Source organism: Aulonocara stuartgranti (assembly GCF_965226115.1).
Source record: "Aulonocara stuartgranti genome assembly, chromosome: 9".
Classification (NCBI taxonomy): Eukaryota; Metazoa; Chordata; class Actinopteri; order Cichliformes; family Cichlidae; genus Aulonocara; species Aulonocara stuartgranti.
The window spans coordinates 33,131,722-33,154,324 of NC_138960.1; the positions used below are offsets into that span (position 1 = coordinate 33,131,722).

The 22,603-nt window shown below is 38.0% G+C and overlaps 3 protein-coding genes and 1 long non-coding RNA gene across 4 annotated transcripts in view; 3 read left to right on the plus strand and 1 right to left on the minus strand.

The window, feature by feature from the left end:
• Window positions 1-562: 562 nt before the first annotated feature.
• LOC309714620 (GTPase IMAP family member 7-like) lies at window positions 563-1,400 on the minus strand (the record flags this gene model as incomplete). The annotated part of the gene is made up of 2 exons (XM_082547162.1): window positions 1,346-1,400; window positions 563-1,260 (listed from the first exon to the last, which is right to left on the minus strand). The coding sequence occupies exons 1-2, from the start codon at window positions 1,362-1,364 to the stop codon at window positions 563-565; spliced, it is 717 nt and encodes a 238-aa protein (XP_082403288.1). The 5' UTR covers window positions 1,365-1,400.
• Window positions 1,401-2,093: 693 nt separating this feature from the next.
• LOC309713832 lies at window positions 2,094-3,732 on the plus strand. Its single transcript, XR_014278698.1, has 3 exons — window positions 2,094-2,135; window positions 2,357-2,442; window positions 2,875-3,732. It is a non-coding gene; the product is annotated as an uncharacterized lncRNA (long non-coding RNA).
• A 5,759-nt stretch (window positions 3,733-9,491) lies between these two features.
• LOC309713825 (GTPase IMAP family member 6-like) lies at window positions 9,492-11,536 on the plus strand. Its single transcript, XM_082545691.1, has 5 exons — window positions 9,492-9,518; window positions 9,686-10,133; window positions 10,351-10,406; window positions 10,544-10,594; window positions 10,724-11,536. Exons 1-5 carry the CDS (start codon window positions 9,509-9,511, stop codon window positions 11,293-11,295), a joined length of 1,137 nt encoding a protein of 378 aa, XP_082401817.1. The 5' UTR covers window positions 9,492-9,508; the 3' UTR covers window positions 11,296-11,536.
• Window positions 11,537-18,584: 7,048 nt separating this feature from the next.
• The window catches only part of LOC309713827 (uncharacterized protein), a 42,949-nt gene continuing 38,930 nt past the window's right edge, over window positions 18,585-22,603 (plus strand). Inside the window, exon 1 of the mRNA XM_082545694.1 lies at window positions 18,585-18,619. The gene's annotated coding sequence lies outside the window, so the exon portion shown is untranslated. The remainder of the gene's footprint in view (window positions 18,620-22,603) is intronic.

A 22,603-nucleotide genomic window follows, 5' to 3' on the forward strand; every position in this document is an offset into this window, starting at 1 on the left:
GAAAAATAGAAAAATAGAAAAAAATATTAAGAGAAAAAGATATCAATTTTATCAATTTTATTATTGACATAATCATGATGATGTTGTCCAAAACCTAACCCTTAACCCTATATTTTCAAAACATTTATAAATGGTTAATTGTATAACTTAATGAAAAGTCAACATTAAATATATGCACTATATTTCTAATGAAGTTTACAGTGATAATGAATACACACAATTCACATTTAATGCATAATACATTAATTAATGAATTTACATAGTGCAAAGTTTTAAATACACAATAAACTGTCATGATCACACATCCACTACAAATTGGACCAGATCCACCTAAGACAAAATATACTTTAGAAGCAGAGCTCATATTGTGATTATTATTTATTTTAAAATGCTTTTGTCTGTACCAAAACACCAAGAAGCAAAACAACATCATCAAAATATTTTTTTTACATTTTTTTCATACATCCAAGTTTATTGATGCTACACAGCAATATACATCGTAGGTCTGTGTCAGAGACTCCTAATCGATACATGCTGAGCCTAGATTCTTCATTACAATAGTTTAATCTCTGTGAAGAATGAGAAAAAATTTTTGAATACGCTTCAGTAGGGCCTCAAGGAACTCATACTGAACAGCCTTAAGTCCCATGATACCTGCAGCCTCCACCTCCTTGTACATGGCATCTGTGTAGTGCTTGCCCCCATTTGCTGCCACCATGTCATCAATCTTGTTGACCAGCTCCACCACCTGCGTTCTGTCTTTGCTGGTGTTTTCAAAGATGTGGAACCTGTTTCCACAGCTTTGGATGATGCGGCGAAGTCCTTCCTCAGCTTCACGTACGTACTCCTGTATGGTCATGCCTCCAAGATCACCACCGCGAGTGAACAGCACGATCATGTGCTGATTTGCAGCCTGGCCAAACAGCTCCTGCAGGGCTTCCACTGAGTTTTTCTCTTCTTTGGTGAATCGACCCACTTGGATGACCAACAGGAACACATGAGGACCGGGACAGGAGACTTCAACACAACGCACAATTTCTCTTTTGATGAACTCATTTGATTTTGCAGTGTCCAGGATCCCTGGTGTGTCTACAACACTAACTACCCTGTTACCCCACTGAGTCACACCTTTCTGACAGACCTCAGTCACTGACCGTGATAAAGGAGAAGATCTGAAATATCTGTCTCCCAGAATGGTGTTTCCAACAGCACTCTTACCCACACCGGTCTTTCCAAGCATCACAATCCTCAAATCAGGACCTGAAACACAAATTACAACCTTGATTTAACCTGTATACACAACAAAAAACAATCATACAGACAGAAGATTAACTTTGAGTCTTACCTGCTGGAAATTTAGCCATCTTAATGTCACTGTTTTCACTGCACGTGTGAGCGAGAAGAATGTTAAAGCTTCTTTTCAACACATGGTTTATTTATAGCTCCACAGCTGACACACCTCCAGCATTTGCATAACAGGTACATATAATAAAGAGAGAGTGCAGCACAGCCTGCAGAAGACACCGTGCAGAGTTTTGACACACCAGACTAATGAAATATGTCTGAAGGTAAGTTTATTTGAAAAGGTTTCTTTGCTTTATAGCTGTTTTTTTTAACAGTTTTAATGATTGAATTTTGTAGCAGTAGAGAGAAAATGTTGCTCTTAAACAGTGTCAGAGAAAAAGGATTTTGTGTTTGTTCACAGACAAAATTTCAGTCGTCATCCTGGGAAATGGGAAGTTTTTGAAGAAAGTGTTAATAGCCAACATCCTGGAAGATGACATATCTGTGCTATCCACAAGAAAGATTCTAACAAAAACCAAGATATATGAAAACGAGACATATGTTTTCACATGCATGCCAGATTTGGACGTGCAATGTGATGACATAAAACAACAATTTGCTATGAATCCAGACCCTGACATGTGTTTGTTGGTGGTAAGATGTGACTTTTCAGTAGAAAATGTGTGGAATCAGATAGAATATCTGAGCAAGAAAAGTGGAACACCTACAGATACATTCACAGTTGTGCTGCCTTTGAGTTCTAAACCTACAGAGTACCCATTCAAGAATATGACCATGGAGCAGCTTTGCAGAGAACTGCCTTACAAACAGCGGGGGTTAAGTCATAAGAGGTAAACCTAAAAAATCAGTAACATATAATGAATATTTATGATATCACATAAGTTTGCATAAGAAGAACAGTGTTTTATTTAATCTGAATAATCATATTAAGTCATTAGTTATTAGGTTTATTATTATTATATATATATATTGTAATGTTTCAAACATAATAGATCTTTTGCCCAAAAAACAAAGTTTCCTGGTGAGTTAATTTAGTTCTGTTATATTACAGGTCTGCTGCAGATCCCCAATCTATGACAGCTTTGGGAGACCTCAGCTTAAATTCATGTTTAAGAAGCAAACATGAATGGATGGAAGGCAAGACTCAGCTTTATCAGCAGTATCTCACAATATTGTCGTGTTCTGTGTGTGGATGTGTATGTCAAAAACATTTATTTAGCCTTTTTATAAAAGTGGCAGATGTAACAAAGAGCCCTACACTATCCCCGTACATAGTTTCAAATGTGGGACATTTTTTGAAATTTTTATCTCTATTATTAACATTTTTTTTTTACTTTTTATCTAATCAGGAAGTTAAAATATTGAGATAAAGAGTCTCTTGTGCAGGAATAGCATGGTGTAATTATGCGAACTGCATGCAGATATAATTATGTGTATACTTAAATGCGTATTTAACTGTTCAGATAAAAGTCTTGTAAGTGTTTTAGCTGTAGATGATTATTCTTCAGATCTGGAAAGAATATTTATTTCTATTTCACTGTCACTTATTTTTGTTCTTCATTGACACAGAAAATCACTTTGATACCAAAGTGAACCTAGTTCTTCTGGGAATGACCGGTACGGGAAAGAGTGCCAGTGGAAACACCATCCTCGGAAAGAAATTCTTCAAGTGTAAGCCGAGTACAAAGCCGGTCACCACAGAGTGCCAAAGGGCAGAATCAAAGATAAATGGCATACATGTACGTGTCATTGATAACCCAGACATCTTTGATGATGACATCAACCCACGAGTTTGGGACACACATGTAAAAAAGTGCAAACAGCTTTGTGAGTCAGAACCATGTGTGTATTTACTTGTGATGCAAGCAAGCAGATTTACAGATGGTGAGAGAAACATAATAGAAAAGCTAGAAAAAGCTTTTGCAAGCAAAGTTAGAAAACAAACAATCATCCTGTTCACCAGAGGAGACGACCTGCACTGTGCAAACATTAAGCTGGAGGATTTTCTTCACTCCTGCCAACCTGGTCTGAAAGAAATAATTCAGAAGTGTGACAACAGGTGTGTTGTTTTTGAGAACAGCAGGCCAACATCACATCAAGTGGCAATTTTAATGGAGAAAGTGATCAGGATGATCCAAGAACAGCAGCAATGATAACACTATGAAGTGCTTGGATATGATAAGTTGTTAAACAGAAAGATATAAACAGAGCATGAAATACTAGCCTGAACTGTTCAGTTAGAAATGTTTTCTTTTGTTTCCCTTTTTATTTGCCTTCGTCAAAATCAGCCTTTAATCAGCGACTGATTATGAATTCGGTTGTTATTGAAACTGGTGCATGGAGTTTGTCTCTTATTGTGTTTCTGTTTATAGCCTGTTGATGTAAATCATTCATGTTAAATTCACCAATAAAATGAAGTTTGGTAAATATTCATTGTTGACCAAAGGTTTTTCAAGTAACAGAGACCCTTTGATGATTCAAACATACCTTTGAAAAAACCTATATCTAACAATAATAGCACTAGTAATAAGAATACATACAGTAATCATAGCAAAAAAAAAATGAGCATTTGATGTTTGTGGATCGAACACTTGCAAAGACTCAGTGAAAATTTTAATAATTAAAATATGCAGATGTTAAACAAATATGTAGGACTTCTTTCTACTATTTGCAAAATATCTCTAAAATATGAGATATCCTGACTCAGAGTGACACCCAAAATCTAGTTCATGCACTTCTTGCTTCTAGGCTGGACGACCGTAATTCATTATTATCAGCATGCTCTAAAAACTTCCTAAAAGCCTTCAGTTAATCCAAAATGCTGCAGCAAGAGTACTGGCAGAGACTAGAAATGTTAGGATTTTGAGTTTATTATATTATTTATAATTTCTAGTCTTTGGTTTCTTTGAGTTCTGTCTTATGGTTTTTGTCTCTGTCTTCTCTAGTTGCTCTGTCTCCCCTGTCAGCTGTATCCCCTTGTCTAGTTCGCGTCTCTGTGTATCCTCAGTTGCTATATCCCCGTGTCCAGTCAGTGTCTGTGTCTGCACTGGTCCCACGTCTCTGTTCCCTCTGTTACAGTGCGTGCGAGTCTGTGTCTTTAGTTCAGTCTGTGTCATGTTTCCTGTTTTATTTTGAAAGTCCATGTCTGATGTTAATGTATCTGGTTTCGCTTCCCCTTGTCTCGTTAGGCCTGATTTGCCCCAGCTGTGTTTCCCTCCTGTTACTCATTCCCTGATTGCTCCCTCTGTGTATTAAAGCCCTGTGTTTCTCTGTGTCTGGGTTGCGATCTACCGTTTACCTAGCTGTGTGTTCTGTCAGTCCTCCGGTTTAAGTTTATTTAGATTTTTTCCAGTTATGTTATATTTTGAGTTTTACATTAAAGCTGTTTTGACTAGTGATGGGCAGATGAAGCCCCATGAAGCACTGAAGCTTTTCATCCAATTGGTTCACCCCAACGCGAAGCTTCATGAAGCTTCATTTGCTCTAGCAGGACACCTACTGGACGTAAAAATAATAGCTGGCATGAATTTGAAGAGTGTGGCATTTTGCACACAGCCTGTAAATGTCAACAACAAAAGGAGTGTGTAAAACATGTATATTGTAGTGATGGCAGTATACTGTGTATATTTATAGTGGCAGTATGGGAAATGATTATTTGGAAATGCTTGAAATGGAAATGATCATTTACTGTGAGGTGAGGTGTGGTTGGGGTGTGGACAGTGGTTGTGCTTTTGTAACGTTGAGGTATGGACAGCTACACACTGAGGCTTTGAGCCTCAGTCCTGCCTGTTCACATTTTATTCTGTAAAAACTAAATTTTCACTGCTTTTATGGCCTTTTTAGTGGGGAGAACATAGCTAGGATTTAATGATTTAACAAATCTTTTGAATCCTTTGTCCTCCACAATGCTAAATAGCTGGGAGTCCTCAATCACCATGCTGACCAGGTCTTCATCTATTTGAGATTGTTCTCCTGAGGAAAGGCAATAAAGATAAAGCACAAATATAAATAGCACACACGTAACTTATAACAGTTGTATAATATTGTTATATCATTTAGTAACATTACTGCATGCTATATTATCATTGCATTTGATGGCTCACCTGGTCTTGCTCCACAATCGGTGTCCCCCTTATTCTCATGCAAAGCTCTGTAGTGCCTAAGCATGGATGAGGTGTTGTTGTTATATCCCAGCTCCCTGGCACATAGCAAACACTTCACCTTGTACAAAAGTCAAGACAGCTCAACATAAATTGTATTGCACCATCAGTATCATGAAAATACATCTTCTGTAGAAATACCTTGTTGGGAGGAATAAGATCAAAATGTTCCCACACAGGGGAGGACATCCTCCTCTTCTTAGCTGGCTCCATTCTCTCCTGACTTTCTCTCCTCACTCTCATAAACCTCCAAACTGTCTCCAAACTCTCACTAACCGCAACTCTCCATCAAACACCCACATTTTTGAATGAAGTCTGAGGGGTTTATATCGCTGTCATATCTCGCGGCAAAGTTCGAACCACTTCATGAACCAGTCACGTGGTACAGCCGGGCAGCGAGGCTTCGGATGTCATCATTTTCAGCTCCTCCCATAAATGAAGCAAGCCTCGATACGCGCATCACGGAAACGCCCCCTCCATTACTCGACACACGCTCTGAAGCCTCGATACAGAACGTCCCATCACTAGTTTTGAGTTCACGACTGTCTCCTGAGTCTGCACCTTGGGTCCTATTCCTGTCTGCACACAGCCACTCATAACAAGAAAGAGAGAGCATGTTTCTCCTATTGGCTTCCCTTCATTGGCTCCCTGTTAAAACCAGCATATCCAGCTAGCATGGGCTAAAATAAAAATCAGCTGGAAAACCATCCGGACCTGGGGCTTTATTGTCTGGGTGATGCTGTATGGCTTCATGGAAGTCAGACATTGACACAGGTGGATCCAGAGCTACAATCTGTTCATCATTTAAATTCTGTAGATTTATATTGCTAAGAAATTCTTCAAAAGCAATGATGGAGGGAATAATCTGTGATGCTGTGAAGCTTCATAAAACTCATAAAAAGATGTATTTATTTGTTGTGGATCATGAGTAATGTTCCCAGTTGACTCTTTAATAGAATAAACAGTTGCGTTTTTATTTATTGATCATTACCCATTAGCAAGGAATTTCCTAAATTTATTACCACGTTCAAAGCTCTCCAATTGCAGATTTGCAACAATAACCATGTTCTTCTGTTAATTATTTCATTTCATTTAATTCTAGCTTTAGTTTTCTCATGGTGTTAATTATATGTTCTTGTGGCGAGGAAGCAGATTCTAAAGATTACATTTTTGTTTTTAGTACAAGTGTTTGTTCTTTTTCTTATGAGAAGAGTAAGGTATTATTTTGACTCTTTTCTGTCTCAGAGAGTTCGACTCAGTGAATGATTGCTGATAGTGTCTGTAATATCTCTTGTAATCCATCTGTTAACTAAAAAGTAGTCTATACAAGAATGTGTAATCCCTGAGAGGCGACATGAACACCAAGCATCACAAAGACCTAAATCACTCACATGTTGTTTAAGAATGTCTGCAGTCTGGCACTTCTTTTGACTCACTGAACCTGTCAATTTCTAGATTCAATACCAGATTGAAGTCTCCTCCTATTATAAGTGTGGTTTCATAGTGATCCAAAAGTGAAGAAAAGAAGTGATGAAAAAAGGACGAGTCGTTGTCAATTTGGTCCATACAGTTAGTTCCATATGTATTTGGAAATACATATTTAGTTATTTATTTTTAATCTTTTTTACCTGTCTACTTAAACCTACTTAAACCTATTCCATTTGTAGTTATATAATGGACATGGATATAATGTAGAGTCTCAGCTTTCATATAGAAAATTCTATGTATAGAAAACTATTCCGCGCATAATTAAAACAGGTCCGCGGCTCCCAACCGTAGTAAAGGGACCTCTGGCTATTACGTCGGGTTCATGTCGGGCTCGTAACCAAAAACTAGCTTTACTTTGTTGTCTGGGTCAACTTTGCTAGCGAGAGACAGAGAGAGGCGTTGAAAGACTGCTCCAACGGAACTTATTGTTTCAGAGGAAAACACGAACACGGTGTACAGTCGAGTCTCAATAGATTACTTACAACTGGGCTACACTGCCCATGAGGCTACATTCTTTAGGGCTATGCCTGTAACACTCTGCCTGTTGCCTTTATATTGAATAATGTTTTGAACAATAATTTTTAAAAATATTTCTTCACGTCACTAGGCGGGCTGCAAGTAGAGGTCGCGAGATTGAGACCCAGGCTTTAGAGCCTCTTAATGTGTGTTTTATTTGGGTTTCCACCAGTGTGGAATTACCAAAAATAGATAGCAGACAACCTAGGGTGACCAACCGTCGTCTTTTCCCCGGACATGTCCTCTTTTCATGTTTTGATAAAAATGCCCAGGTTTCCCTATATTCCGACAGATATTTGTGACGTCATCCCCGAGTTGATGCTTTGTGAGTGCTTGTTTTGCGCTCACAAACGGGACAGACAGCATGCAGCAACGCGCCTAATGATGTTTAAAAGATCTCTAAAAGAAAGTCCATCTTTTCAGACGAACTGGAAAATAAATTTCCCTCGTACCAACCCAGTACTGGTAATTTTTCTTCTGCAGATGAGGCATTATTTCTGTAACATTATTTAATTCCAGAGGCTTTTAAGTTATTTTTTGCAATTGTTGACTTGTAAAAGGCTATATGACATATTTTATTTCACAATTCATTAACCGCACAGAGAAGACATCGTTGAAATATGTTAAATATGTTTCTTTAGGCAAGTTAAAACAGTAACTGTAACAGTTACTCATATTTTGTATTTTAAATACATAACGCCAGAACGTGTATTCTGTTACTCCCCAACACTGTCAATATAGCTACACCTCCTTGAGCTATACTGTAAAAGGTGTGAGGGAACTTTGGTAAGGTGGATGTGTGTGCAGATGATTTGGACATATGAGCTTCCTGTAGAAAGACAATGTCATTTAATCAATAAGTCTTTTAATGAAACCAACTCCATGTATTCCATGTAACAAACCTCAGGGTAATGAAAATAGACACGTCATTGTTTCCAGGGCCTTTTATGCCTTCTTTGGGATGCCTGGAAACACTACTCCATGAACTCACTAAGAACTTTAAAGTCTTTGTGTAGAATTTGTGCAGAACCTCTGTACAGAAGTCTCGACCGGCTCTCTGCTTAAAGGATCTGAGTCTTTGACCTATGGGGTTTTACCACAACTGATTAACAGAAACTGATGGTAGCTCCCCCCCTAATGATCTATGGCACTTGGAAATGTTTTGAAGGATTAATTTTTTTGGCCTGGGAAATAAGCCCCAGGGACCTGAATTTTTAGAAGCTATAATAACCTATTAGAACCTCAATAAGGTGGTTGCAAATAGTCATACCAAAAACAGGAAATGTCCACAAAATAAACTTTTAATTGTGACTTTAATTAATTGAAGATAGGACACTTTATTAAGTAAATTTTAAATAATTAAATCTAAACTGTTGCTAAATACCTACACTATTAGGTTTTAGTGAGACAGAGAGAGAACCACAGTGGGTTGGAAAAACAAGACCAAATCCACTGTTTCTTGCTGCAAAAATGCACTGTGTGAACCAGTCCTTGACTCGTCTGCGATGACCCAATGAAACTAATTTTTATCTGCAGAGGGTCTCTGTTCATCCTCTGACACAACCAACATCCAGCGTTACCAGTATCCAATCATCTATTGTGACATCATCTGATTTGAGCTTATCTTACTGTTCCCTCCCCCCCCTCCTCCCTTCATCGCTGTAGCAAAAGGTTTTTTTTTTATTACAATAGTCACATTTATACAACATAATTCACTTCACTTTTCATAATTTCAACTTTGACTTCTTCTTATCACGTTGAACAGAATTACACTCTTTTCCCCTGTTACAAACAAGTAAATACTTCCATTGTCACAGAGTGCTTGCTCATAGGGCGTCATGTAACTGGGGTTTTCTCCCCACAATATCACAGATGTTGTCATCTCAAGGCTGTGTTAATTTTTTTTCAGTCTTGTTGCTGCACTGCTAAGAAAGTATTTGCAGACTTTGACACACCTCCAGCATTTGCATAACTGGTTCATATAAAACAAACAGAGAGTGTCACAGCCTGCAGACATCCACACAGCCTCTGCCTGCAGCATGTCTCATAGTAAGTTTACTGTCACTGTTTCTGTAATGTTATATTTTTAAAAAGCATAATCCAAGTCAAAGCAACACTTTTATATCTACTAAATATTTATTGAAATCACATGTTTAAATTTTATATATAGTGTTGTTACTATCAAAAAATAAAACTGTGATTCACTATTTTTACAGACAAGATTTCAGTTGTTGTCTTTGGAAAAACAGAGTCTTTGAAGAAAGCCCTAATAACCAACATCCTGGGGAAAGATTTGTCTGTGCTACCCACGAGAAAGATTCTCAAAAACATCGAGATATATGAGAATTATACATATGAGATCACATGTACACCTGACTTGTACTTATTCTGTGATGACATACAGGAACTATTTTCTGAGAATTCCCACAGTGACATGTGCTTGTTGGTGGTAGAGGATGGGTTTTCACCAGAAGATGTGGGGAAGCAAATAGAAGATTTGAGTAAGAAAACTGGAAAACCAAGAGAAGAGTTCACAGTCGTGCTGCCACTGACATGTGAACCCTCAGGTTACTGTTTCACATCCTGCACCATCCAGCAGCTTTTCAGTGAACTGGACAAACTGGCTAAACACAGACTACTGGTGCCAGGCTCTAAGAGGCAAAGGTGAAATTTGAGACTTGTTGAACTGTGACTGTTAACTTCATGCAAACACAATTTGAAGTATTTTCTTTATTTTAGCTCTGTACACAGATACTATAAAATGTTTGTATTTTATAGAGAAGGTTTGCATTTTTATTATTGTTATAAAAATAATTAAGTTTTTATAAAACATTAAACAGCTGCCTGCTGAGTTTATAATTGCTCTGTAACAAAATTACAGGTTTGACTATGAATCACAAACAATGTCCAGATCACACAGTGACATAACAAAGCCAGGTAAACTCACATCTCTCTCAGGAGCGTCTTACCAACAAATACAAAAAGTTGTGCTGTTCCATGAATGAGAATATTTCACATGATCCCAGATGTGTCATTAAAAACTGACAAAATTCTTTTATGCCCTTTTAATTCAGTTGGCAGTTTTAGCAAAGAATTATTTACACACACCAAGAAGAGTTTAAAAAGTAAGATGCATGTTTTTACAACGTAGCTGAATTTAAAGAAACCATACATGTTTATTTTGTCATTTATTCATTCTTAAGGTAGGATACCAACTGATTTCTTTCCATTATTATTTGTACATATCAATACAGGAAAGCGTGCTATCACCACAGTGAACCTTGTTCTACTGGGAATGGCTGGAACTGGAAAGAGTGCAAGTGGAAACACCATCCTCGGAAAGAAGAGCTTCATGTCTAAACCCAGTTCAAAGCCGGTCACCACAGAATTCCAGGTGGCAGAAACTGAGATGAAGGACTTACGTGTACGTGTGATTGATAGCCCAGATATCTTTGATGATGACATTGAAGCATCAGTTTGGGACAAACATGTAAAACAGTGTAAACAGCTCTGTGGGTCAGAACCCTGTGTGTATGTACTCGTGATGCATGTGAGCAGATTTACAGATGGTGAGAGAGACATCATGGAAAAGTTAGAAAAAGATTTTGGGAGTAAAGTTAAAGAAAAAACAATCATCCTGTTCACACGAGGAGGCGACCTGCAGCAGGCAGAAATCACCTTGAAGGATTTCCTTCACTCCTGCCAACCCGGTCTGAAAGAAATAGTTGAAAAGTGTGGAAACAGGTGTGTTCTCTTTGAGAACAGCAGGTCAAGTTCACAGGAAGTGGAAAAGCTGATTGACACGGTGATCGGGCTGTTAGAATAACAGGCAATATAGATAAAATCATGTGCTTAGACATTTGGCCTTTTTTCTGTAAAGCTATGAATAATTTAGAGGGTGAAAGTTTATTCTGCAAATTGAAGTGACAGATTATAACAAAACAGTTGCCTTCTATATTTTATTTACTACAGTAGCATTTAAACAAGAAGAGTTTCCTTTTTAAAATATGGTTACTTTAAAGAGTTTTTCAATTTTTTGTTAAACAAACTACTGACTTCCTCACATAGTTCTGCTCATTAGAGTGTAATAGAATCAAATAAATGCTGAATTTATTAAACTCAAGTTATTTCATGCACCTAGTGTTTCTTTGTTTTCCGATATTTTTACCAGGCAGATCTATCACACACTAAGATATTGAAATATTACACAAAACTCAGTGCTTTGACACACAATAGGTATTCATGTAAAGAGAGGTAACCAAATATTAAGGAAAAATGTTGTCCTTACAGTTCATACTTAATACTTGAAATAGTTTTCCCAGGATGTTTACCATGGCCGCCCAGGACAGAGAGATTATATATTTTGAAAGCTCAGTTCCTGGTTAAATTTAAATAAATAAATCATTTAATTGATAATAATAATAATCACAAATAATTTGTTGTATGTAAAGTTAGTACCATAAATCTTTCACCTATTTATCAAAACATTTTCCAATTATAGTTATATAATGGACATGGACTAAGTGTGTCCATGTCAGCTTTCATTTGAGGGTATCCACATTCAAACTGTGTTTAGGATTTTCAGCTAATTAACATGTGTCACCCACTTTTTAAAGGGACAAAAGTAATTGGACAATTGACAAAGGCTATTTCATGGGCAGGTGTTTGAAATTCCTTCATTATTAATTGAGCAGACAAAAGGTCGGGAGTAGATCTGAGGTGTAGTGCTTCCATTTGGATGATTTTGCTGTGAACAGACAACATACAGTCAAGAAGCTCTCCATGCAGGTGAAACAAGCCATCCTGAAGCAGAAAAAAAACATCAGCGAAATTGCTACAATATTAGGAGAGGCAAAATCTACAGTGTGGAACATCCTGAGAAAGACACACGGCACTGGTAAACTCAGACCTGCACGTCCACGGAAGACAACAGTGGTGGATGATCCCAGACTCATTTCCATGATGAAAAGAAACCCCTTCATGACAGCCAAACAAGTGAACAACACTCTCCAAGAGGTAGGCGTATGGATATGAAAGTCTACCATGAAGACGACACTGCATGAAAGTAAATAAGACGGTTCACTGAAAGGTGAAAGCCACTCATAAAACTCAGGAATAGACAGGCTAGACTGGACTTTGCTAAAAACAAAAAAATCTAAAAAAGCCAGTACAGTTTGGGAAAAACATTCTCATGATAGATAAACGCAAGATCAACCTCTACCAGAAATGTGGCAAGAAAAAAGTACTGAGAAAGTGTGAAACAGCTCATGATCCAAAGCATACCAAATCAACTGTAAAACACAGCACAGGCAGTGTGATGGCTTGGGCGCACATGGCTGCCAGTTGCACTGGGACGCTAAAGTTTATTCATGATGTGACACATGACAGAAGCAACACAATGAACTCCTGAGGTGTTCAGAGACATACTGTCTGCTCAAATCCAGCTAAATGCAATCAAATTGATTGGCTGGTATTTAATAAAGCAGATGGAAAACGACCCAAAACATATGGCCAAAGCAACACAGGAGTTTATTAAAGTAAAGAATGACTAAATCAGTCACCTGATCTTAACCCAGCTGAACATTTCACTTGTCGGAGACTAAACTTCAGACATGCACACAGACAAGAAAGCTCCTTACCATGCATGGAGGGTTTCACCCCAAGTTCAGCACCCTGAGGCTGTATGCTAAGCGGAAGGAAGGAGGCCGGGGACTAGTGAGTGTCAGCACCACAGTCCAGGATGAGACAACGAACATCCAAGAATACATCACGAAGATGGCCCCAAATGACCGAGTGCTCAGTGAATACCTCAGGCAGCAGAAACCCAAGAAAGAGGAGGGAGACGAGGAACCATCATGGAAGGACAGGCCCCTGCACGGTATGTACCACCGGCAGATAGAGGAGGTGGCTGATATCCAGAAATCCTACCAGTGGCTGGACAAAGCTGGACTGAAAGACAGCACAGAGGCACTAATCATGGCAGCACAAGAACAAGCTCTGAGTACAAGATCCATAGAGGCTGGGGTCTATCACACCAGGCAAGACCCCAGGTGCAGGCTGTGTAAAGATGCCCCAGAGACAATCCAGCACATAACAGCAGGGTGCAAGATGCTAGGAGGCAAGGCATACATGGAACGCCACAACCAAGTGGCCGGCATAGTGTACAGGAACATCTGTGCTGAGTACAACCTGGAAGTCCCGAGTTCAAAATGGGAGACGCCCCCAAGGGTGGTGGAGAATGACCGAGCTAAGATCCTGTGGGACTTCCAGATACAGACGGACAAAATGGTGGTGGCTAACACACCGGACATAGTGGTGGTAGACAAACAGAAGAAGACGGCCGTAGTGATCGATGTAGTGATACTGAATGACAGCAACATCAGCAAGAAGGAACACGAGAAGCTGGAAAAGTACCAAGGGCTCAGAGAAGAGCTGGAGAAGAATTGGAGGGTGACCCAGAGGTAATTGGAGCGCTCGATGCAGTGACCCCCAAGCTCGGCGAGTGGCTCCAGCAGATCCCGGGAACAACATCTGAGATCTCTGTCCAGAAGAGCGCAGTCCTGGGAACAGCTAAGATACTGTACAGGACCCTCGAGCTCCCAGGCCTCTGGTAGAGGACCCGAGCTTGAAGCTTGAAGGGATTTTGTTTTATACATTATACATTACATTTGAAAATGTTTTTTTTATCTTATCTATTTTAATTCTTTTAATTTGATCATACTATCCCTCTGTTCAGCACTGTGCTATATAAATAAAGTTGACTTGACTTGACACTCTCTTAACGCCATCATGACAGTCCAGAGCTTCCTCAAATGGAATAAGGCTGCTGCCATAAGGCTGGGACAAATGTGACAGAAAGTTGGATACTGATGTTGAAATACCTGTAACACTTGTAGGTGGAAACCCACTAGTGTCTTATGTATATGTTTTCAGTGACGCTTGTGTTGATGAGCACACAATGAATCACAAACATCCAGGAAGGTTCGATAGAAGGAAATACTCTGAAAGAAATGTCAGAAAAGCAGGAAGTTCCCTGTAAACGATTTAATCAATAAAACTGTCATTGCTTGGCTTCACTTGATATTTATCTTGTTCTTTGGTCCACACAGTTCAGTACTCCTGAGTCATTCTTTCCCTTCACTAATACTTTAAACTTTCCAACCTCATGTGGCTGCATTACAACTTTGTAATAAAAATAGAAATTGAGCTCCTACCTATGCCACATAAAAGGGTTATAATAAGAGTGTTTCCATTTTTTTAAAAGGTTTCTCATTTCATTTACAACAACATGGTCTACTGTAGTGGCTCATTTTCTTTTCAGAAATTATTGTTCTGAATCTTAGTCCTCTGCTTCTCATATTTTTTCTTCCATTGTTGGCATCAATCTTCAAGGCAGGCTTTAATAAAACTCCAGGTCCAGCTGGTTTTCCAACAGTTTTATAAAGAATTTTGGCCTACACTAGAAACCACTATTTTTCAGAATGGTAACTCTTATTCAGAATGTCTGTGAAGGTTCTCAGTCATCCAGGTCATCGTAGTCTAAGGAGATTGGAAAGAAAAGCGTCTGGACTTCTTTAGGTTTCTTGAAGATGCTTTGCGTCTCATCCGAGATGCTTCTTCCGTTCTAACCGCAAATGGTGGAGAGTCCCAGATTTTAAACCCTATGGCAGTGTCCCCAAGAGGGTCATGAACCCCCTAATGATCCTCTATCGAATCAAACGAGTCAAGGTGTAAAAATGGGTGTGGGTCACAAAGAGCAAAGGTTTCCAGTCAATTCATTGTGAAACCTAGCCCCACCATATCGTCATTTACTGAGGTCAAAGGGCCAAGGTTTTAGTGGGCGTTAAGGCGTCTGGAAAGGGATCTCAAAACTGGATTATAAGATTGCAGACAGTTGATGTTGCAGCCCACCGCCTCTGTTCAAAGATGGTCATTCACAGTGGACATATATGGCTTCTTGCACTCCTCTTTCAAACCATCTGTCTTCTCGGTCCAAAATGTAAACATCCTCGAAACATTGACCTTTGTCCTTTAGACACAGATGAACCGCTAAGTCTTGTCCCGTCGAGGTGGCTCTTCTATGTTGTGCATATCTTACTTACTTTATCACTTTTCTTAATCGATGGCACATCACTTATGATTTTTTGGAGATACTTCAACACTTTAAGATTTCAAGAACTATCTTCACAAAAGTGGGAAAAAAATATTTAAATTAGATTTTAAATAATCTATAAATAATACTGAAGTGAAACTGTACTCAGAAGTACTGAACTGTCTATGGTGAAAAACAAAGTCAACATGAATTGAAAACAAGCAATGGCACCTTTGTTGATTAAAATCTTTGCAGAGAAGTGCCTGCTTCTGGCTGCCAACATTTCTTAAAAAGAAAAAAAAAGAAAGACAGAAAGAAAGAAAGACAGAAAGACAGAAAGAAAGAAAGAAAGAGAATTTCTGCCTAACAAAGCTTCCTGAATGTTTGTGTTTCATTATGATCATATCAACACAAGTGTCACTAAAAAATATTTGGGGTGAAATCCCCTAGGTGTTACAGGTTTTTCCACATCACTAATCAACTTTCTGTCATATTTGCTAAAGTCCCAGAGCAACATCCTTGTTCCTTTCTAAGATGCTGTGGATTCTTTGTATTTTACTACTTGGAGATAGGATTAAGTACTGATTGGGGCAAATTTTAGATGATCACAGTAGGTTTTACTCAGGGAAGTTGGTTGTTTTTGGTTAACCCCCCGCCCCCAAAAACCAACAACAACAACAACAACAACAAAAAAACATCCAGAGTATCCAAGGTACGTTCTTCTCTTTATGACAAGTGTGACAGCTGAGCCTCCCAATTTACTTCCTGCATAGTGATTTAACAGCGTTTTTTCTAGTTTCAAAACAAACAACTTTCATTTTCTGAATCCAACATTGAGTAAATTACAGTATGGCACAATAATTACCATGAGATACATAATACATATAGAAACACTACATATTAACATCACTTTGGAAATAGAAAGAAGACTGAAGAGAGGGAACGTTTCTGTTTTTACAACAAAAATTTGTGGGTTTTTTAGAGTTGTAAGACACCCCTGTGGAATTGGACAAGCTAGAGTTGGATGTCATGAACACATCGTTTCCAGTTTTTTAATGTACTGTGTAATTAACTCTCAATATCGTTATTATTTTGACTGTTTTTAAACTGGTATAATATTAGTAAAATAGTGACAATACCAAGTCATGTGATGAACGTGAACATGTCCCTGAAACACAATTCCAAAATTTGGTTGAATATTTCTCAAATGTCATATGAATGAAAATAAAGACAATGTGACTTTTCATATAATATCAGAAACAGAGAAGCTTAAAGATAATGTATACCTGATGTAGATGATGTCATACTTTGTTTTCACTGTTCTAACTACACAGGTGAGAGAGATGAATGTTAGAGCCTCTTTTCAAAACGTTCTTTATGAGCGGTTTTACAATAGGCAAACCTTCAGTATTTGTATAACAGGTTCATATAACAGAGACACAGAGCAGCAGAGCTTGGAGACACCGCACAGGTCTTCCGTCTCTGGATTGAGGAACCATGTCTCAGAGTGAGTTGTAATAAAAAGTTTGTATTCACATTAACATCACAATCTTTGCTTTGTATTAATACGTATGTGAATAGCGGGAAAATATTTTTAAATGTAAAGGTTTATAATTGAATTTCAGATTTTAAAAAAGTAATGTTGAGTTTTAACCTTTGCTCGACTCATGGGTCAAGAATTTCCTGTAAAAAGAAAAAGAAAACCTTTTTCTTAAGGACATGAAAACATCTGCTTACATCCACAGCAGATTTTAAAACACAATGTGATGAGTTTTATCTAAGAATCACACCATAACATGTCTTTAATGATCATAGAGGACGAGTCTTCACCTGAACCTGTGCAGCCACAGAAAGAAGATCTGAGTGAGAACACAGAGAAAGCTTCAGCAGACATGACAGACCACCCTGATCAAGAAGAAAATCAGATCCAGTCCAGCAACACTGATCACAAGACTGACACACCAGAAAACATGGATGAAACTAAAGGAGCAGGACAAAGGAACAACAGGTAAATGTGAACATGGAGACTTCTAGATTCTGGATTTGACAAAACTTTATGTGAAGTTCACACTGAACAGAAATATTCTTTAATGATGTTCACTGATTTAAAAAGATGATCAGCTGATGATATAAACACAGTTTCTAATCACTTCATGAGGTTCAACACTTCTGTTACAGTTCTGATAAAAATCCTGAGTTACAAGATCAACCTGAGACTAAAGGTGAGACACAAACTTATACAGCAGTTTGTCTTCATACTTCAGGTGTGTGTGTGTGTGTGTGTGTGTGTGTGTGTGTGTGTGTGTGTGTGTGTGTGTGTGTGTGTGTGTGTGTGTGTGTGTGTGTGTGTGGAGTCATAAGTTCAAACTGAGCCAAAAATGTGAAAAGGAGGGCTCCGAAAACCCATATGTGAATAATTTGGACCAGGATGTGTGTGTTTGTGTGAGATTTTAAATGTGAACTTTTTGTTCTGCGACATTTAGAACCACAGAAGAAATCCCACACTGAGATCCTTATGTGAAGAAAATGATTCACAAATGTTGAGATTCAAAGAAATTGGTTTACACGTGCAGCAGACTTTAACACACTATGTGATGACAAACGAGGTTTTATCTAAGAATCACACCATAACATGTCTTTAATGATCATAGAGGACGAGTCTTCACCTGAACCTGTGCAGCTACAGAAAGAAGATCTGAGTGAGAACACAGAGAAAGTTTCAGCAGACATGACAGACCACCCTGATCAAGAAGAAAATCAGATCCAGTCCAGCAACACTGATCACAAGACTGACACACCAGAAAACATGGATGAAACTAAAGGAGCAGGACAAAGGAACAACAGGTAAATGTGAACATGGAGACTTCTAGATTCTGGATTTGACAAAACTTTATGTGAAGTTCACACTGAACAGAAATATTCTTTAATGATGTTCACTGATTTAAAAAGATGATCAGCTGATGATATAAACACAGTTTCTAATCACTTCATGAGGTTCAACACTTCTGTTACAGTTCTGATAAAAATCCTGAGTTACAAGATCAACCTGAGACTAAAGGTGAGACACAAACGTATACAGCAGTTTGTCTTCAGGCCTGTGTCTTTGATTGGTGTAGGTGTAATTCAATAGATTTCTTCCTCTTCAATTCTTGCATCATGCAGCAGGTTTTCAGTGAACTACACAAACTTGCTGAAGAAGAACAAACTAGGGAAGCATATATGTTAGTTTAAATATAAAGGCTGCTATAAGTGATTACACAGTACTGGGGCAAAAATGACTTTATAATATTTGAAATGGAGTAATTTATGTCATGTCTTTCTCTATAATTTTAATTTTGGTGCTTATTACTGAATATGAAATTTAAGGATACATACAAACTCTGAAAAAGTACTTTTTTCGATTTGTTATTCATCAATGCAGGAAAGCACTCTGAGACCAAAGTGAACGTTGTCCTTCTGGGCATGGCCGGGAGTGGAAAGAGCGCCAGTGGGAACACCATCCTTGGAAAGAAGAGCTTCATTTCTAAACCGAGTTCAAAGCCGATCACCACAGAGTGCCAGGCGGCAGAAACAAGGAGAAATGGCCTACACCTGTTTGTAATTGATACTCCAGATATCTTTGATGATGAAATCAAATCATCAGTTAAGAGCAAACATGTTAAAAAATGCAAACAGCTCTGCAAGTCAGAACCTTGTGTCTATTTAGTTGTGATGCATGTGAGCAGATTTACAGATGGTGAGAGAGACATAGTGGGTAAATTAGAAAAAGCTTTTGGGAGTAAAGTTAAAGAAAAAACAGTGGTACTGTTCACCAGAGGAGACGACCTGCAGCAGGGAGAAATAACCTTTGAGGAGTTTTTGCATAAGGGCCATCCTGGTCTGAGGGAAATTATTAAACAGTGTGGAAACAGGTGTGTTCTCTTTGAGAACAGAAAGTCGAGTTCACAGCAAGTGAAAAATCTGATTGACACAGTGACCGGGCTGTTAGAATAACAGACAACATTACCTCATGTATGAGTTAAAATCACGTGCTTAGACATTTGGCCTTTTTCTGTAGAGCTATGAATAATTTAGAGTCTGGTAGTAATGGGATTCTATATTGTCGAACAATGGATTATACATTAGGGAAGCCAGGGGAAAATTTATTCAATACAAAATTCTTAACAGATATGATTATACTCCTTCAAGGCTGTATAGAATGGGGATTGGTAGAGATGACTTGTGTTGGAAATGCCAACAAGCCAAAGGTACTCTGATACATGCCCTCTGGGAATGTCCGCTGGTTTTTCTAGTTTGGAACACTGTACTGAATTATTTGCAGGGGTGGACACTTCGTAACCTACCCAGATCACCTAAATTATGTCTACTAGGAGACAAAAGAGAGGTGCCGCAATTAAATAAACACCAGTTTAGAGTGTTAAGTACTCCATTGGTAACATGTGCCTGTGTCATTTTGGAAATCTGGAAGGACTCCCATACTGCAACGCTTAAAATGTGGAAAGAAAGAATGATTGGGAATGTTGCGTGCGAAAAGATGCTGGGAAAAATACATCATGTGACGGAAGCTGCGGTGGAACAGTGGGACAGTTTTTGCACCTACATGTCTACCTGACTTGGACATTTGAGCTTAATACAACATATGTTAAAACCTCACTGTTTTTGTTTTGTTTGGGGTTTTTTTTTTCGTTTTTTTTTTTTTTGGGGGGGGGGGGGGGGGGTGTTGTTGGTTTTTGTTTGTTTGTTTTTTTTTTGTTTGTTTGCTTCTTCCTTTCGGTTGCTGCATCTTTGTATTTGCTGTTATAAAATGCAAAATCTAATAAATACTTGAATTATAAAAAAATAATAATTTAGAGTCTGAAAGTTATTCTGTATATTGAACTGGAAGATAGTAAAATAATTGCCTTCTATATGCCATTTACTACATTATCATTTAAACAAGAAGAAATGCATTTTTAAAATATGGTTACTTGAAGCAGTTTTACATCTTTTTTTTTAAATAAACCACTGACTGGACAAGCTGATTCACACAGTGAAGGTAGCTTTAAACACAACAGAAAAAAAATAATAAAAAAGAATAAAACATTTATTGTTGTAACTCTGGGTAAATATTTTTATATATTAAAGCATGAAAAATCATATTGTTTTATTTTTACATGACGTTGCTTCTTTATAATTATGACTGGACTAACGTTTGCCTTTAATAATAGAAAGACTGTTTTTAATGTTATTTCCTGATGTTGGGGTGATTTTGTTACAAAATCACTGGTCACATGGAGTCATTACCAGCCAGAGATTAAATGTAAATTATTTTCTTAAACTATGCATAATATGGTTTATTATATTCTGAAACATCAGGTTCATTATCAGCTTCAGTGAACTGTGATAAAAAAAAATCAATCAATCAATCAATCAATCAATCAATCAATCAATCAATCCTTTATTTGTCACATGTAAAGTTGTTACCTGCAGTTATGTATGTGTATGTAAGCGTGTAAAACCTGCAGATAGCCAGATTAACAGTATTTTGTCTCTATCTATCTGCAATTCATCTCATGTAAACAATAACGTGGCGCACAGCGTGACGTGGAAAAAGGCACATACCTTTGACGTTGTGTGACGAACTCTGTATTCCTCGTCCACATGTAAACGCAAAAAAGGATTTTTAAAAAAATCTCAGTTTTCGGTGATTCGAAACGCCGTTTACATGGACGAAACAGCTGCGTTTTCAAAAATACCCGTGTAGGTGTGGACGCAGCGTAAAAGAGTTAGTAGTTTATTTTAATACTACCTGTAATTTATTGCAGATTACTTGTATTTGCTTAATTGTTTACTAAATGTTTGAGGTGTGAAATAAACCGCAATGGAGCAAAATATGGGCGTGTGTGGTTGGAGGGTGTGTGTGCGCGTGCGCGCGGGGGCGTGAACATTTTTCTTGTAAAACATAAGGGGGGCCCAGCAAAAAAAGTTTGGGAACCACTGCTTTACAGTATGTTGTAAATATTGTGTACAAGGGAAGGGTTGCCTCAACACTAGAACTAAATATGGTTTTGTTTGTACTTTAGGTGCACTGATCCTGTTACCCATTTTTACACACCGTACACTGAGCTGAGAGGAGCAAGTAAATCATAATCCATACAACACCTTATGTTCAGAGACAGTTCACTAAACGCTCATTGTTCAGAACTGTGTTCATGTATCTGAACTTACACCTAAACTTGTCATCTATTATAATATGTATAACATAATTTTTGTTATTCAAGTAAGCACACTGGCATCAAAGTGAACCTTGTTCTTCTGGGAATGTCTGGGAGTGGAAAGACTGCCAGTGGAAACACAATCCTTGGACAGAAAGATCCCAACCTGATCCTGAAGAAATAATTCAAAGTCGTGGCTGCAGGTGTGTTTTTGAACAGCAGCTCAGGCTCATATGAGGATGGACACAATGACCAGGATGATCCAAGAAGGGCAGAATTTATAATTTCATGTCTCAGATCAGAGCAATAAAGTGGTTAGAAATTATTTACTGTCTAAAGATAGAAATTCATAATCATAAAGCGGTAATAGTCAAAGCTAACGGAATACTTGGCTCAGTAGACCTCTGAGTCAGGGATTGTTCTTTCTTTACAGAGGGTTTTTTTATAGCACTATCCATGCCAACCAAAGTCTTCTAAATGACTTCGCAATTTCAGAAAGACAACCATTGTAATGCAATTTATCCTCCAACGTTGTGTAATCTATTATTATAAATGTAAATGTTAGTAGAAAATGGTCTGGCAAAAATGTAAATGATGAGTCTGCTCACTTACATTGTAAGAAGAGCCAGTTGACTAGTACTTTAAGTTGACTCGTATGATTTTGGGGGAATATAAATAAAGCTGAATTGACCTGAATTTAATGTTTTGAGGTGTTCAACCATTTAAAATGACATGTGGTGATCTTACAGCTCTACACAAGCAGAAAAGTATAAAGTAAAACCAAAATGGATCCACTCAGCAGCTTCAACGATGGATTCTGCATTCAAATAAGAAAATATAATGAGACA

Bases quoted from the DNA above. Each gene is read 5' to 3' on its own strand.
- LOC309713825 (XM_082545691.1), top strand. The intron at 10,134-10,350 runs GTGAAATTTGAG...ACAAAATTACAG, and splicing joins CCAGGCTCTAAGAGGCAAAG to GTTTGACTATGAATCACAAA. The intron at 10,595-10,723 runs GTAAGATGCATG...ATATCAATACAG, and splicing joins CACCAAGAAGAGTTTAAAAA to GAAAGCGTGCTATCACCACA.